The sequence below is a fragment of the Alosa sapidissima genome, chromosome 3, assembly GCF_018492685.1.
Source record: "Alosa sapidissima isolate fAloSap1 chromosome 3, fAloSap1.pri, whole genome shotgun sequence".
Classification (NCBI taxonomy): domain Eukaryota; kingdom Metazoa; phylum Chordata; class Actinopteri; order Clupeiformes; family Clupeidae; genus Alosa; species Alosa sapidissima.
Genome location: NC_055959.1, coordinates 23,529,934 through 23,547,763, shown reverse-complemented (window position 1 = coordinate 23,547,763; position 17,830 = coordinate 23,529,934). Strand labels below are relative to the sequence as shown.

General features: G+C 44.7%; 1 protein-coding gene across 3 annotated transcripts in view; it reads right to left on the bottom strand.

Annotated features, from left to right (window-relative positions):
* Nucleotides 1–939: 939 nt before the first annotated feature.
* The window catches only part of tbc1d16 (TBC1 domain family, member 16), a 28,199-nt gene continuing 11,308 nt past the window's right edge, over nucleotides 940–17,830 (bottom strand). For all 3 annotated transcript variants that reach the window (XM_042087159.1, XM_042087157.1, XM_042087158.1), the window contains 9 exons: nucleotides 13,000–13,191; nucleotides 12,558–12,705; nucleotides 11,828–11,992; nucleotides 9,363–9,511; nucleotides 6,490–6,624; nucleotides 6,069–6,255; nucleotides 5,320–5,499; nucleotides 4,708–4,854; nucleotides 940–4,512 (listed from right to left, as the gene is read on the bottom strand). In XM_042087159.1, the coding sequence (XP_041943093.1) occupies nucleotides 4,237–4,512; nucleotides 4,708–4,854; nucleotides 5,320–5,499; nucleotides 6,069–6,255; nucleotides 6,490–6,624; nucleotides 9,363–9,511; nucleotides 11,828–11,992; nucleotides 12,558–12,705; nucleotides 13,000–13,191 (1,579 nt within the window). In that variant the 3' untranslated portion in view covers nucleotides 940–4,236. The remainder of the gene's footprint in view (nucleotides 4,513–4,707; nucleotides 4,855–5,319; nucleotides 5,500–6,068; nucleotides 6,256–6,489; nucleotides 6,625–9,362; nucleotides 9,512–11,827; nucleotides 11,993–12,557; nucleotides 12,706–12,999; nucleotides 13,192–17,830) is intronic.

The window sequence follows — 17,830 nt, the reverse complement described above, 5'->3', positions numbered from 1 at the left end:
GTCTTTCCAAACAGCAAAGTTTACAAAGTGCATGTTTGTTTTCACGACAGTATGGTGTTGTTTACTGTCATATCCTCCTCTAAGACTATTTGTGTTATGTGAATACATTCAGCAAAGTCAACGGTCTTGCGGTCATTGAATGTTGGGAGAAAAACTAACATGAACATTAAAAAGGATAATTACCTAACAACAGAAGAAAAGAAGATAAAAATACACCTTTTCTCTGTTTATGGGACTTCCTTGTTGTCTGTAATTAACCAAACAACCAGGGTGGTAAAAGGCCATAAATGGCACGTGCCCAGTAAAACCCCACAATTGACAGCACGATTTACCATGTTTCATCAAAGAAGGAAGGGTGCTGTAAAGAGTTAGTGAAAGGGAGGTCATGTGAGATGAAATGGGTCAATGGGTTTTGCTGTCCTTTTGACTTCTGGAGTTTCCACCAAACGGTGCTTGAGCAACTAAGGACAACAACCCAACAGCCATGTCTAAATAGGCCTGTGTTTGACTTACTGTGAGGTATTTGAGTGAGTTGAATAAATGGAAGCTACTGTGTTGGTGACGTGTGTTGGTGTGATATGTGATATAGATGATACAGAAGTTGCTTAAGAACTAAACAACAATAACAACTAAACAACTAAAAAACAATAACAACAAAAAACAATGTAAGTTTTGCCAATAAACAAATTAATCCAAGACAAACCAGGAGGAGCATTTTGACAGAAAGATGAGAAAACAAAGCATGAGATAACAGAACAGCCACCACATGCTGTGTTTAGAGGGCAAGGCAAACCCATGGCCTTCACTGTGCCATCCACCTGCTCTATCCTTCAGCAGCATGTTAATGGGGGCCGGCTGTGTGGAGCAAGCCTCTTATTAGCACCTCCAAGCAGAGGTCCAAGCAGCCCCCCCCCTCCCCCCCCCCCCCAGGACCCCCGCTACCTCTCCAAATGACCCCGGCTCATTATCACCTCCCCTTGCTCCAGGTGTGGAGAGCGGCCCCCCTAATTGATAATTAGAGGGCCTTGTCAAACAAAGGCTAAGGCAATCTCACAGTAGGAGTGTATAACACACACGCACACACACACAAAGTACGGCAGCATGTTGGTACATAAAAGCCTATAAGGAAAGGGTGACAGCAATGGGTATCGAAGTTCTCGCACGCACACACAGCCACACACACACACACACACACACACACACACAAATCCTGTTGCTCATCCCCATCTTCACCTCACCCTACTCCCACAACACTAGCCTATAACAAGGTATTGGGTAAAAAACCATCTGTCGTGTTTCTGATTAGTCTCTCTCTCTTCCTCTCAAGGAAGCCGCTCTTGAGATGGTCGGAGATAGGCGTCTTACAGTTAGACCACAAACGTAGGAGTTAGAGGAAGATTGCTCTGCTATCATTGCCTTCAACAGACAAACGCTGTATTACGAAACGGTTGGACAACTAAAAGAGCAGCTTACTGTTTCAAATGAAACATCATTTGTCTTAGGCTCGATGTTGTGTTTAATGAAACAACACAACAAAGTTCAAGGTTTCACACCACCACACTACTGCCCAAAATGTTGTGCCAAACCCAAAATTTCAAACTGTGAAATCTTTCCAATGAGTGAAATCACTGTTAAGTCACAGTGTTGTCAATGTGATTTGTAGATTATATACTGTATATGAAACGTTTAAACTGGGTGCTGGTATTGTAATGAAATCACTGGAAAACTGCATATAAAATGGAAATAAACGGTCAATAGCAATACACAAAATGTCATCCAAGGTGGAGATGAGAAACTCACATGAGAAACCGGTTAGTAAACAGATAACATTGTAACAGAGAACATTGTTTATCATTTCCTAAAATCATGTGCTAGAAGGAGGAAGAGTTCTTCCAGTACTTTTTGTAACCGTGAGAAATGTACACTGGGCAGTCATACTACTCTGAAGAGATGGATGGGCACAGAATCATCCTTCATTTCCTTGAACCAATCATGATCATACGGCAGGTTTCAACATCAACATCAGACCTGCATTCTATAACAGACTCCAGAGGACCGGTCTAAATCTGGACTTAAAAACTCAAGACTAGGACTGATTTATAGCATATAAGGCTGTTGAGAATAGACAGTGGTCAGCTATGCACTTGAGCTCTCTGAACTTGAGTTTAATCTTTCATGACCATCTCTGAACAGAACAGACCTGTTCCTACACACCGCTCTACAAAAACTAAAATGGCCTTCCTGTTATCTACACTGCAGAGATTTAAAGAATTTGGTCGATTGGCAGCAGCTTCCTCATTCTCCAAAATCCAAATGGTATTCCCATTAGACACACACACACACACACGACATGCCTGTCAAGTGGCATCCAGCTGTTGTTCTGACTGACACACACCCACTCCACACCTATATATCAATCCACATGCCAATCTCTGAAATCTCACACGCGCCGCATATTATGTGATTATATTATATTATATTCTAGTCATGTGATTGCCATTGAGCCCTCCCTTGTCTATGTGGGGCTCGGGGGTGCGGGGGACTAATGGCCATAGAGGGCCAATAATGCATGTCACTTAGGAGGCCGTCGAGGAAAGAGGGGAAAGGCTGCTCCAAAATACTAATGCCACCTTTTAGCACCAATTTGGAGATGTATTTCCCCATCGGACCACGCAGCAGTTGCCCCTTAGGGAACTCTTACCCAACATGAGGCTGGCTCTAACCCTGTCTCCAGAACTATGGCTGACACACTGGCAAGGAGAGAGGGGAAGGAGAGGAGCTTGCATCTTAAAACAATCATTCTCGTTCTGACAAATTAAGTCATTAAAACACACTCTAAAAGGTTTCATAGATCTTTTTTTCTTTGCAAGAAATCAAACTGCTTTGAGAAAGCTTTCCTGATGGGTGTATAAACATAGGATAAACAGTCATAATGAAAAGCTGGAAATAAGACAAATTCTGGTAAAAGACATTTGGATGAACACAAAAAAGTGGAGAACTACGTTTTTGAAAACAAATAGTTAAAGAAAGTGCAAATATAATGTTTCCGCTAGCTTTTGATGTTTCCTTACATTGTGATTGAATGCTCAACGTATAAAACACCATGGGTGGCTAGTGTGGAATGAGCGATTTAAATTTAATTACTCAAGACCTCTTCTTTCATATAGCTCTAGTGTAATTGATATGAATGCAATTATCCTCCCTTTCTGTAGGATCTGAAACAGCAGAAGTCTCCTGCAGTTCTTTACCCATAAAGAAAAAAAGAGAGAGAAGGGAATTCCCCAGCTCAGATTCAGATACTCTGATGTCTTTGCTTTTCCCCCCATATATTAGCCGCTTATAAAATATTCATCCGAGTTAAACCGAGACCGAGTACTGTTTTCTTTTTCTTATCGCTGAGATTCTTTCCCGGCCTCAGGAGCGTAACCGGACCCAGTCCCGCCGAGCAGGACAGGGCGTCTCTCTCTACGGAGAACCCAGGATCACATGGAATAGCAAGGGCCTGTTTACTTTGAGATGACTTGTGAAATCAGCTCTCGCAACCTTTTCGTCTTTGGCCTTGAACTGTTTTTTGAGAAAGCATATTGCTTGGTTTGGTTCGGACTTTTTTGTCTTAAAATGACCACCAGATTATTATCGCACCCCCCCTCCCCCATCTCACTAGCCTAATAAACATGCCATTATCATATGTTAGCACCGATGGTTTTTGCCATGATCACCGTTACAGAAAAGCAATGCAAAAAAAGAGACCTAACCAGAGTAAAGATACATGACATCTATTGTGGTTTCTCATCTGAGATGATGTCCTATTGGGCATTCACAACCACTTGGGCTGTATCTTTATTCACTGTTCTGTTGATGAGGTCACTATATTGCTTTACGGAGACACCTCTGTTCTTCCAGAAATATGGAATCCACTGGAATATAGAAGGTGCATATTCCATTTGGACAGATGATGACGGAGTGTTTCTCCCACTGTGACACCAGCCCACACACACACGATTTCCCTTACAATCTAATCAAAAATAATAAACAAGCAAGCAAATAAACAAACAAACAAATGTCTGGAAATAAGCTCGAGAGTGAGGCATGTGGATGAAGATCCACTTGAACTCAGTGCCTGCACCCATGAGTGTATCCAGGGCTACGAGAGCTGGAGCGCCCGGGATCAGGGCACCCACCGCCCGTGCCCCCAAAAGGAAGTGACATGCATCCACGACCCATCCCACACTACGTTCAGGACTGCTTGCGGAAGCTGAAGATGTCCCGTGTCTTGGAGCCCCTCTTGCCCTCAGGTGGGGGCGGGGTGGTGTTGGGGCGCGGGGACGGGGGCGGCTGGGGGTCGACGGTGCCCCCGTATGGGCAGCTCTGAGAGTCCTGGTGCTCTCCGGAACATTCCACTGTCGGGATGTAGCGGCTGTCCCACATGCCTGGCCCGCACAGCTTGCACAGGTCATGCAGACTGCAAGGGATCCTGGGTAACAGGCGAAACTGGTACAGCAGACTGCGTGCCTGGAACAAAGGGGAAGTTGGCACCATAAAATAGACATCTACGGGAAATTAGTCTAGTGTATGGGTTTGTGTGTGTATTTAGAAATAACTGCCCATTCATGATACTGAACGTTCGTGGGTGGTTCTTCTGGATGCCAGAACAAACTGTTTGTCTGTGTACATTTTGTTAGTGTGTGTACCCGCAAATGTTTGTACCTTGCGCAGCACCAGTTCTCCGTTCATGTGCATGGACAGGTTGCTGAAGTGGAGCAGCATCTGGTCAGTGGCCAGCTGCAGTTCTGTAACGTCCTCTCCGTACAGCACGATGATGGCCACACACAAGAACAGGTGAAAGTAGTCCGTCTGCCGGGGGCAACAGTTACCAAGGGTTACCAAAGAGAAACAACTGCCACTGGCTGGCATTATACCCATGAGAACAGAGTGCACTGAAGTAGCCATGTTTCCATTCTTACACAGTAACAGAATCATGTAGCAGATCTGACAATACTCTGTACTCCAAATTATTTTGATTAAATTTGAATTTGAATTTATTTGAAAACTATTTTGATAAAAAAGCTGTCTTTATCTGGCTTATTCATCTCAAATTGTTGTTGTGTGTTTTTGGAAAAAAAGAAGTGTAAAATATGCATGTTTTCAGAATATTTGCAGATGGTAATGCTAGTCCTCATTAATTATGCTTTGGTGTGGATACTGTGGGGGCCCACTCAGACAGAGATGATCATAAAGGTCGCCTTAAAATATGGCATTTTCAATAATTGTACTACTAACTGTGCGTGTGTGTGCGTGTGTGTGTATGTGTGTGTCCACCTGGTAGTGTGCCCAGCAGGCCTCCCACATGCGCAGGGCCTCTGCGTCGGGGAACTCGCGTTTGAAGCAAAGCAGCACCCAGCGGTGGCAGAAGAGCAGCTGCAGGCCATCCTCACCCAGACGCAGCAGGTGCTGGTGGAACCGCGGCAGCATCAGGCGCAGCAGCTCACGCAGGTACATCTACACACACACGGACGCACGCGCGCACACAAACATACAAATTATATGCATACGTTATATGCATGTGTGCCTGTTTTCATGTCATATAATAAGCATATATTAGCCCACACATTGTAAATGCATACACGTATATATATTATTTCCATATATTATTATAAAAATATAATGGATCTGCTGTCCCTTTTCGAGTGTTGAGTCTACACTACAGGCTCAGAGTCTGCTGCATCTGCTCCAGGTCTGCAGCGCAGATGCCTGTAGGTCTGTTCTAAATGGAAGGCAGCTGCCTTCAACTGTCTAACGAGTCACTTACCGTAGCAGGTATTCAGCAAAACGAAAATATCTTAGGAAGCAAAATTGTATTTGATTGGGACATGCCTTGTTGCCACTATGCCACCGAATTCTATCTTAGAAGGTAGGATATTTGCGCTTTCGGACAAAGTCTGTTTGTGTGTGTAGCCTCCTGCACTGCCCATCCTTTGTGCTGTGTATGCTCAAGACATCATCACCGCCACACCGCCACACACACACACACACACACACACACACACACACACACACACAAGCCTCACCAGCTGTCTCTCCATGTCCTCGTCGCGGGGCGAGCTGATGAAGATGGTGTTCTCCATCAGGCCCACAAAGCACCAGAATGTGTCACTCTCGTCCTGCACCTCGGACAGCAGCGGGGCCACCAGGTCGGACATGCCCTGGCAGTAGCCCATCTCGGGGTTGAACACGGCGTAGTTGAGCAGGATGCGCCTGCGGGCACCAACAGGGGGCAGAAGATGGCATGAGATTCACCACTAGGAAGATTCATTCAGGATAGAGAAAAAGACTAAATTCACTGGCGCACTGCTAACTGAATAGGTTTTTTATTTTCATACAAACTGTGTGCCTGCCTGAGTCACTGAATTAACTAAATATGAGGCTAACCTCAGATTAGATTCAGTTTAGTTAAATGTGATTGGGGGAGGGGGTCGCTGGAACTCTGACCTCATGATCTCCACATTAGGGTTGTTCTCTCCCTTGAAGTAGGCGTTGCTCCGGTCAGTGCGGACCACGTCCTTATCCACAGTGAACTGAACCTTCCTCCAGAACTCACTGTGCTCCTCTGGACTCATGCACAGCCTGGACAAGAGGAGGGACGCAGGGGGGGGGGGGGGAGTGGGTAGAGGTCAAGAGATGACTGAATTATTATAGAAAACAATGCATGGACAAAATAGAGAAATATTAGAGAATGGTTATCATGTGTAGAGCAGGTAAAATGCACTGAAGAACATGTGAGAGATGAAAATGGAGGGAACTCCTCGACAGACCCCAGATCAGGTGCACCTCTCCAGTCCTTGCTGGAGGAGCAGGAGCTCTCCTGGCACAGGTGGGATTTAATTAACACTGTTTGTTTTTCCACGAGGGCAGCCGGGACCAAGCCGCACGGCGCCTGATGCAACTCTGTGCAACAGTTTCCGAGCGCCAGTGTTTGTGTGAGCGTTCCCAACAGTCCACCACCACCTCACCCTCTACCACACTCTCCCGGGACAACGTCCCCCCCCCCCCCCCCCCAGCACTGGTCTGGAGCCTACTTTAGCCCCTGGACCACACAGAGTCCAGTCCCATCGGCCTGAAAGCCCTCTGCACAAACACCGCCTGGGTGTGAAATAACAACGGCTGACGCGAGCGTCTCAGAGGCAGCCTCCATATAACCGCATCCGTACACACAGACACAGACACACGGGGTGAACGTGTCTGACATGCGTTTGTGATCTGTTTGTCAGTGCAGGAGGGCGTATCTGTTTATAGACAATTGCCGTGCGCAGTGGAGACACTGAAGTGTTGATCACAGGAGCTGCGCGGAGCTGTTTGGCGCTGAAGGGGGACTAAGATGTCCTCGAGTTGTGACAAACAAATGGGAATTGTGGTCCTTGGTGACAAAGCCCATGAGAATTGTGCTGACAAGAACGGTCATTTCACTGGCTGGGCATGAATGTCTTTCATTAATACCGTTGTGTCACATTCAAATACTCACACATGCTTGAGGAGATACCTTATTTCAGTCCAACCACAAAACAAATCCATCTATAGGATTAGCACCAACATTAACACTGCATGCCTCATTATCTAATGGTAACATGCCCTGCCTGAGGTGATTGGGCTTGGCACTCTTCTTTTCCACTGGGGTCCACAGCACTTATCTCTGCACACTACTCTCTACTGATCGCTAATCTTCGAGCATTCTAAAGCTGTGGCAACATCAGCCAACTGAGAACTCGACGTAAATAACTGCCACATAAATAACCCCACCACACCTCAACATACACACGCTAAGACTGCAAAATCAAATTCTTCATGCCTTCCTGTGAGTTTTGAATAGGCAGCACTGGTTCAGCTAAACCACCCTCTCTGAGAGACTTCGGCATCGGTTCATCCAGAATTAAAGACGACCAAGTTACTGAGAGGAAGTCTGGCTGATGACCTCCTTTCTGATTATTATCATAATCACATGGTGTCCTCTCCTACCCTTGTTATGATCACATATTCATTTCCATCTGTAATACAGCACTTGTCTTGTTTTTTCAGCCTGCCCTGCTTACACCCAGTCCTCTAAAGGTTGTTTATCATGTGGTGTGTGACCTTTCAACTAAATTGATGTCATCATAAAACATTACAAAAGGCTATTTTAAACCAGCAGTCTTGCTAATAATAGGCTTATACCATTGTTATTGTTACTATGATCTTGTTCTCTCATTGTTGTTCAGAATCCTTCACATTTCAAACCTAAGGCGTCCTACATACTCGCCACTCCCGACCGTTAGCGTGACAATGTGACGTCACGGGAGCGCCGTAACCATTTATACTCGTCGCGACACTAGTTTCAATATTCTCCTGAATTGGCTTTGGCCTCAATGGCAGTAAAAACTATCCTCTGTGATGATACTTCAGACTTCGGTTGCTGCTATTCACAACTACCATCATTACCATCTAGTTTCCAAGGTGTGTGCAGCTAGATAGATACTTTATTCATCCCGAGGGAAATTTTAGCAAGTAAGCTAGCTGGCTGGTGCTGAGAAATGAGTTTGTGTAATTTCCTGAGGTGGAAAGAGATTTTTTTCAGGTCTTAGATATCCTTTGGTTGAAAGGAAATATCAATGTTACCTTTTGCTGGATTATTGGCATGTCCCTGGGTCCTGGGTCTTTCATCTTAATTCCCTCTCTCTGGTAGCTTCATTAACTTATCCAGCAAGCTATTTAAAAATCACAAACTCTCGCTGGTAACCTAGCCAGGTTAATTTCCCTCTCTTCTCAAACTGACTATTCAAACATGTTTATTTAAGATGTGGGCTAGGCTATATGAAATGCCTGAATGTGGTTGATGTCTGTATAGAGGCACGCATGCTCCCTGATCTTGGCTTCAAGCTCATCCTGCTTGTCGTGCGCATCTGAAAAAAAATCTCCTGTGCACGACCTGCCTGCGCGAGGCGGAAATTTCTCGTGCGACAGAGCAAATGACGCAATTTTGACATCACATTGTCGGGTGTGTCGACTATGTAGTACGCTTAACATGCCATAGGATAGATGTCTTATTCCACATCCCCATCTCAATTCCCTTTACTTTCTCATACATACACAAACATACACATTCATGAAACCTCCATCTTCCCGGTATCACACAATAGTTGGCTACCTATTGCCTATCTACACACCCTCCCCCCTTACCACTGAAAAATAAGCATGCACACACACACACACACACACACACACACACACACACACACACATGTGCACACACACATACACACACACACACACACGCACACACGCACACACACACACACACGTGCACACACACACGCATACACACAGACACACACCTGCGCTGCTGGATCTCCTGGTACTCCGTCCTCTTCTGCAGCCTCCAGGCCTCACGTTCCTCAGAGGTGGAGTCCCAGCTGTAGTAGCGCAGAAGGAAGGGCCACACCTCACCCCGGATAGACGGGTCAATCCCACCAAAGAAGATAGCCTGAGGACACACACTCACACATTCATTCTACATTCTTGCTATCCAAACAGTACATTAATGCTCATGTCCAGAGAGCAGCCAGAGTCTATGATCTGTGGGATTCGAACCCATAACTTTGCTGTTGTGAACACCTTGCTCTACCTGTTGTGGTGCAGGAAAAGCAGAATCTAATGAGTCATGGGTGAGTGCTAAGGCATTTGTAAGAGCTACAGACAGATAAGTTACTCGTTCACAACAGGACATACAAAATAAACATGCCCTTGAAAAAATTCTGCACACAGCCAACTTCATTATGATCCATAAATTTGCAGTGAATAATTGTTTCTGTTCGATTACAGCTGCTCCCATGATTTCATGAATATCTAAAGCACCAAAAGCCACACAATCATAACACGGAGGGGGATTTCAGCGTGGCGGCCTGCTTTGGGGAGGTTTATTTTCCATCGCCGCTGGGCTCATCTGGGTCGTGTTGACCTTTTCTGGAGCATGATGTTCACAGCAGGGGTGTTCCCGCACAGAGCCATGCTGGTGGTTTCAACCACGCCTGCCTGCTTGCCTGCCTTTCACACCTCCCTAGCTGCTGTGGCTCATCTGAATGCAAAAAACAACTCCTTAGCTTCACACCTGTCCCGAGAACACACACACACACACACAGGTCTGAGGACAAGATTCACTTTTAATCTGCTTTGGCATCTGAGACTAAATTGGGCTGAATTTAGAGTTTCAGTTCACTGTGGGCATGCCTTGCTATTTTGTGTGTGTGTGTGTGTGTGTGTGTGTGTGTGTGTGTGTGTGTCAAGGCTAAATTATTATTGTTTTGCAGTTGCACTTTCACACCTTCCCTCATCACATTTCCACCCCCCCCCCCCTCTCAACTCATAATTATCCTGGTGCTGCTAGGTATTAGTGCAGATTTTGACACAGCTGATCATAAAATTCTGCTTGACAAATTAGAAAACTGTGTTGGACTCTCAGGAAGTGTCCAGCAATGGTTCAAGTCCTACCTAGAAGATAGGGATTACTTTGTTTCTATTAGCACCTATGTATCAGAGAAAACCACCATGCCATGAAAATCTTAAAATCAATTCTGAATTTAACAGGAAGCCAGTGCAGCTGAGCCAGGACTGGTGTGATGTGCGCTCTCTTTTTAGTACCAGTAAGCAATCTGGCTGCTGCATTCTGGACCATCTGTAACTTATGAATGTTGGATTGGGTTAGACCTGTGTATAAAATAGTGCAATAATCGAGTATGGAGGTAATAAAAGCATGTATAAGAATTTCAAGATCGTTCTGGGATAAAAAGGACATAAGATTAGCTATTACTCTAAGTTAATAAAACCCACTTCTGACCACACTATTAATTTGTTTATTATGACACCAAGATATCTAACCACGGAGTGCACATTATTTGAGAGCGGACCAAGAGTACTGCTGGTGACAGGGGGGGCAAATATAATTACTTCGGTTTTGCTGCCGTTGAGTTGTAAGAAATTGTAGGTCATCCTACAATTCCCATTTGATGTTCGGAGGGTAGTTAGTTGATTAAAGACTTCTTTTTCAATAATTTTTCCAATAAAGGTAGACTGGGCCTGTAATTATTTAGCATGGATGCATCCAGGTTATTCTTCTTGAGAAGGGGCTTTACAACAGCTGTTTTAAGGGACTTAGGAAAAGTGCCAGACAGCAATGATACACTGCCGCTATGAAGGTGAAAAACAGTTTTGAAAAAATTGGTAGGCAGAGTGTCTAAGCGACATGTGGCAGAGCTGAGATTCTGTACCATTTTTCAAGAGTTCCGCAGTCTATCAAGCTGAACTCTGACATGAAGTTAAGTTTCCCTCCCTTTGTAGCTGGAAGTTCTGGATGTTGAGTTAACAATTGAGAAGATATGTTGAGTCTGATTTTGTCAATTTTACCTTTGAAAAAAGATACAAACTCATTTCATATATATTATTTGAGAGAAGTTCAGGTGCTAATTGTGAGGGGGGATTCTTCTCAATGGTTGAGAATAGTACACGGGTGTTATTTGTACTTCTGATGATGTTAGAGAAGAAAGACTTATTGGCATATTTCAAATATATTTATATATATCTTTTTGTCTTTATAGTGCTGTTTAAATTGCTTTTTTATTTATATTATATATATTGATTAATCTTGTGTCATAACATGTAAAGCACATTGAATGACCATTGTGTATACCGGTAATAATGTGCTATATAATTACATTTACATTTACATCTCTCCACCACCTCCAACCTTGTGATTTCTGTGTGAGGTGTAGAGGCTCAAGCCTGCTCCGCCCTTCACTCTCCTCACCTTGCGGAGCTTGTACTCCTCCTCCAACTGGCCACTGTGGTTGAGGTGGCGCAACCAGGAGGCCACGTCCAGCCGCCGGTACAGGCGCTCCTCCGGGTGGGTCTCGGCTGAGGGCAGCGTAGGCCTGCGGATGGAGAACTGCATGCAGGACTTCTCATCTGACACCTGAGAGAGAGAGAGAGAAAGAGATTACTTGAGGGGAAGCCCAAGGGACTGTAGAAACTACAGAAATGAAATAAACTATGCAGTAAAAAAAAAAAGCCTTCCCAACTTCCATTTACACATTCACACAGATGACTCAGTAAGAGACATGAGGAGAGATAAATAGTGTTTGGAGTCATGCAATGTGTCTTATCTTTCATAAGTATGAGTGTGTTTATGAAAAAATGTGTGTGTGGGGGTGTGTGCATGTTGTGTGTGTGTGTGTGTGTGTGTGTGTGTGTGTGTGTGTGTGTGTGTGTGTGTGTGTGTGTGTGTAGGGGGGTGTTACAGTGAAGTTTCTATTCCTAGTTAAATCTCTCACTGCATTTTTAATGAAATCCTGATGTAGAAACATCCTGAGAAAAGGTAGGGATAGCATCCATAATCTGAGCCAACAGAGGGCGCTGTAACAATACCCTGTGCTTGAATGAGAATGCTAATCATTCTAGAGCAACATACAAGGTTAGCCAACCAACCCTATGGCCCATCTCACTGCCTGTAAAATACAGTTTGTGTTGGCAACTTCTACCTGGTCTTTGAGCTGGGTTTCCCGACAACACTTCCACTGCTGGAAGACCTCGGCCAGCTTGTCCAGGCCAGCATGGTGGAAGTGCAGGATCTTGTACTGACTCTCCCGACTGGCGATGACCAGCTGACCACTGGTGCAGGCCTCATCACTGGAAAACACACACACCAGACAGGACCTCAATACAACATACAACTGCTCCAAGAGTCACCTTCAGTGCTTGCAATCCAGCTGCTTATCTTATTGACTAAAATAAATGACTACATATCCCTCCATATGCTACAGAATTGAAAGTTTTATATGGGCTGGCATTATTCATTCTAAACAAAAGAACAAAACAAAACTAAACTACAGTGTATCTTTATTCAACTTAAAAATCAACTCTACAGGTGAGGAACAGTGGGTACTGCAGACGGATCTGGGCCTGGCTGGAGTGGTTTCTGACCTGAAGAACAGTCGCAGGGACCTCATGTGGCCCAGGTCCACCCGAAACACCCCACACAGCTGTTCTAGGGCCAGAACCTTCTGTTGCTCCTCCCACCTCACCCCCTGCGATTGGCTGCTCTCAGACGGGGCGTGGCTGTCTAAGCTGGAGGCCGAGCTGGCCGAGTGGGTCATAGATTCATCACACATCTCCCTGGAAGAACAAGAGTAGAGCGATGCAAAGCACAGTGAAGGAACAAAAACAATGGGATCCAAATACACTCCAACACACACACAAAAGTAGAAGGTATCTCTAACAGGTCCTTTTATCCAAAATGCGGGTCAGCCACTTATAAAGTAATCACCACCACCACCAGTACAATATTAGTTGTACACATATCCAACAATCATCCGATTCACCAATGTCAACCATATGAACCAATCATTGCTTCAGTATGCTGTGCCTGAGGAATAAAATAAGCATACACAATGTGCTGCCCACTCTTACTGGTACAATTGAATATATTTGAATATTTTGTCTGAACTGAACGTAATGGAAACCCCCCATGTTCCAGTGCACAGCTATGTTCACCATGACCCTGATTACTCCACGCCTCCAGAACACACTGGATGGGTCTGGGGAGAGGGGGGTCACATGATGCCAGGAACAGGGCTTACAGCAAACACACAGCCCAGCCGGCTAGCCAGACGCCCACTCAAGTAGCAGGCTGGATGGATGCTGGGCACACAATAAAGAGCATCGAGTGTAAATAAATATCCACAACAATATGCATGTAATATTTTCCAATAGTTCAACACGGGCCATTTTGCCTTAAATCTGATAGGACAGTGGAGAGAGTGACAGGAAGCCAGTGGGAAAGAGAGATGAAGGGGGTCGGGAAATGAGCCAATGGTCCATGTTAGACTCGAACCTGGGTCCCCGTGGGCATGTTTTGCATTAATTTTTTTGAGTAAATATTGCACTCCTTCGTCTCCAAAGAACCTGAGCGAGCGAGCTGTTATGGTGTAGACAACAAAAACCTCCCCTCATCTGTTCACTCACTCTCTCAGTGCTAAGTAACAGGCTGTCCAGGGGCATATTCTCATATCACAAGCAGTGGTGTAGTGGTAAAATAAGAGGTGGGTAAACTATGAACGCATGCGGTATTGGATTTTTTTTTTTTAGGCATTTAGAACATGTTTGATGATGGTGGAGGTTATTGTCCAACAATACCAGTGGTATTAAATGGTTCCTAGTGTTGATGAGTGTACATATTGTGAAAGTGGTTAAAACAGTGTGATTTTTAAATGATACAAGTTGCAATTGGTGAATAAACTCTTTTGAGAGGTGGATAAACACCAATGAGAGGTGGATAAACTCTATTTCAGAAATTTCAGGAGGGTAAACTTGCGTGTGCGTTTACTTGCGTTTAACCTCCACTACATCCCTGATCACAAGTGCCACAGGAGAGACTACCTCACAAGTAGTCACAAGTGCCACAGGAGAGACTACCTCACTCTTTCAGAAGATTTCCATTGAAACTTTGCAACAGAGTTCAGGGTTCAGTCCTTGGTCCCCTGCTCTTCATCTGCTACCTTTTCCTCCTTGGACACATCATCCGCAAACTCAACCTGGACTTCCACCGTTATGCAGACGACACCCAGATTTACATCTGCACCATACCCACCCAAAACCCTCCCCTCAGCCACATTGAAACCTGCATCTCCACAATAAAATCATGGCTGACCCACAACTTCCTCCAACTCAACAGAACTCTTCCTCATAGGCACCAAATCCACCCTCAATAAAACTGGTCCCATCTCACTCACCATCGGCACCTCGACCATCACCCCCTCCCCCCTGGCACGCAACCTTGGCGTCACCCTGGAACCCACCCTCTCCTTTGATCCCCATTTCTTGAAATTTCCCCTTGGGGATCAATAAAGTATCTATCTATCTATCTATCTAAGCTCCATCATCAAGACCTCATACTTCCACCTCCGCCGCATCGCCAAGATCCGACACTGCCTCTCCCCCTCTGCTGCTGAATCCCTCATCCATGCCTTCATCTCCTCACTCCCTCCATAGACTCCAAATGGTTCAAAACTCTGCTGCTCGCCTCCTCACCCACACCCGGTCCCGTGAACACATCACTCCGGTCCTCTTCGCTCTCCACTGGCTCCCCATCAAACAACGCATCACCTTCAAAATACTCCTCCTGACTTTTACAGCCCTCCATCACCTGGCCCCGTCCTACCTGTCCGATCTCCTCACCCCCAATCAACCCTCCCGAGCCCTCCGATCCTCCTCAACACTCACTCTGATCACCAAACCATCAAGACTCAAAACCTTCAGTGAGAGAGCCTTCTCCTCAGCAGCACCCCGACTCTGGAACTCCCCCAACCTGTCCGTGACTCCCCCCGACTTTCCACATTCAAATCCCGTTTAAAAACATACCTCTTCTCACAAGCCTACGACCTCCTCTACCCACAACCATAACCATCCCCACCCTTGCCCTCTCCCCTCCTCATACCCAGTCACCCCCTGCCCCTACCCCGCCACCCTCCCCCGCAACTGGACCCCCATTGTGACTGTTATTGCTCATGTCTTGTCCTGGATGTCTGTACTATTATTATTCATTCCTCATTCCACTATTGCTCTTGTCTTTGATGCTTGTACCATTATGACTTACTTTTTATTCATCAATTCATTGCTGCTCTTGTGTGTGTGTGTGTGTGTATGTGTATGTGTATGTGTATGTGTATGTGTATGTGTGTGTGTGTGTGTGTGTGTGTGTGTGTGTGTGTGTGGTACTGTTGTCCTTCTTTGTTTCCCCATTCTGTAAGTGACTTTGGGTCTTTGAAAAGCGGTATACAAATAAAATGAATTATTATTATTATTATTATTATTAACAGAGACTATGAATATAAATAAATAAATTAACATTGTGTCATGCATTACTGAGGACACCCCCTTTCCAATCAAATGCATTTCCAGCTATTTATCTGAAGACTGAATCATCTGAACCCCTAAAACATATGAGCCTGATTTTATTACAAATTTGAACCAGACTGTTTTATGTTCTTGTTGCAAATCAAGTTTTGAATTGCATGCCAACAGTGTGAAGGCTGTGCCAAAGGTTTTTCCAGTAAAAGGTCATAGCAATGATGTTTAAGTTCTCTTGAAATACACCCGGCTTATCCAAATGACTTTGCCCGTACACTGCGTCCAATAAAAGTTAGTCACTAATTACAGTAATAATATCGCTTAAATATTTGAATACGCTGTGAAGTTAGATGAGGGGAAAAAGGACTACGAAAGGAGATTGACCGGTTTCTTCAACCTTCCTGACCTCTTAACCTTATTTGTGTTGTTACTTTCTAACTCACCGTCTCTTTTAGATATGCATATGTGTGTGCCTGAGTGAACACACACACACACACACACACACACACACACACACACACGCGCACACACACACTGAGACAGTAGGAGGTTTATTCAAAGTGACATGCCAACAGTTCTGACTTCTCATGCTGTCAATTAAACATTAGCAATGTCTCAGATGCGTTTGGCTACTCGCCGGACATCCCTTGCTTCCCCAAACTCACTCTAGCTCTGAAAGCGGCCATTCCCCAAAAGCCACAAACATCTGGTCATCAAAGACAACACAATGGAAACAAAAATGACAAAAAGAGACACATGAGGAAAGGTTGTGAAATGAAAGACTGGATAACTATGTCCCAAAGAATGTTGAAGTCATAATAAATGAAATGAGACATTCGGATGGCTCTGTAGAGGTTCTGGAAACAGGTTGAGAATTCGGCTCCAACTGCTCCACCCAAACACCCTTTGGCTGTACTTGCATCTGCTACAGAACCTGACAACGCGCAAATCACTGCAGTTTAGTTCCCAGATTATGGGCCCCAAAGCTCAGCGGTCTAAAGTTTACAGCTAAGTAGTGGAGGGGGTTTTGTCGGAGAGGGAGAAAGAAGTGCCCAAATGTAACAAGAGAGAGAGAGAGACCGGATAGGACATTAAACTTTAGGAGGGCTGCCAACAGGGATGCAGAAACCCTTTCAGAAAGCATTTTCCTCTCAGTCTCTACTCAGCACTGAGCGCTCATTAGCTCTATTTTTCAACTCCCTCTTGTGGCTGAATGCTGACATTACATATTAAACAATTGCCTGCCTCACCTTTACAAAACTAATCTCATTTCCTCTCCTTTCCACAACTATATGTATATAGTTGACAATATATTTTGTTTCATTTCTCTTTTAGAGAACTGTTTCCATGGGAATATGATGCTTAACATAATAGGAATGTTTCCAGGTGTGTGGCAGCAGTGATTTATTCAATCTCAAACAAACCGATATCCTGGGGAGAGGAAATTCATAACTCTGATCAAATATACAATTAGTGAAACTGAGAAGCAGCTTATCTTACTGTTACTTGCCCACAAAAGTTGCTTTGTTAGTGACTTTATTTTTGATGGCAAATACGCCTAGTTGTTGACTGGCCACTGTGTGAAATCCCTTACCTACAGCACAAAGAAGTTTTATAACTGATGTTAACTGCAATTAGTTAAACCCTCTGAGCACCACTGTAGTCACTACGGTTATTTCCCGTCTACATAAGGCCCTGGTGGATTCAGCCAGGAGAGAAAAGTCTACACTGGGAACAATAGAACTCCGCTATTGCAAGGACTTGTGACACAGATATGGCCCAACTCTCATTTGGCTCATCAATTCAGACTAAATCACACTGACCATCATTTAGGCATGTTTAAATATGCTGCCCTACAAAGGCTAAGAGCAGTATCTGCAAAAATGCCAAACTGAGAAAAACAGCT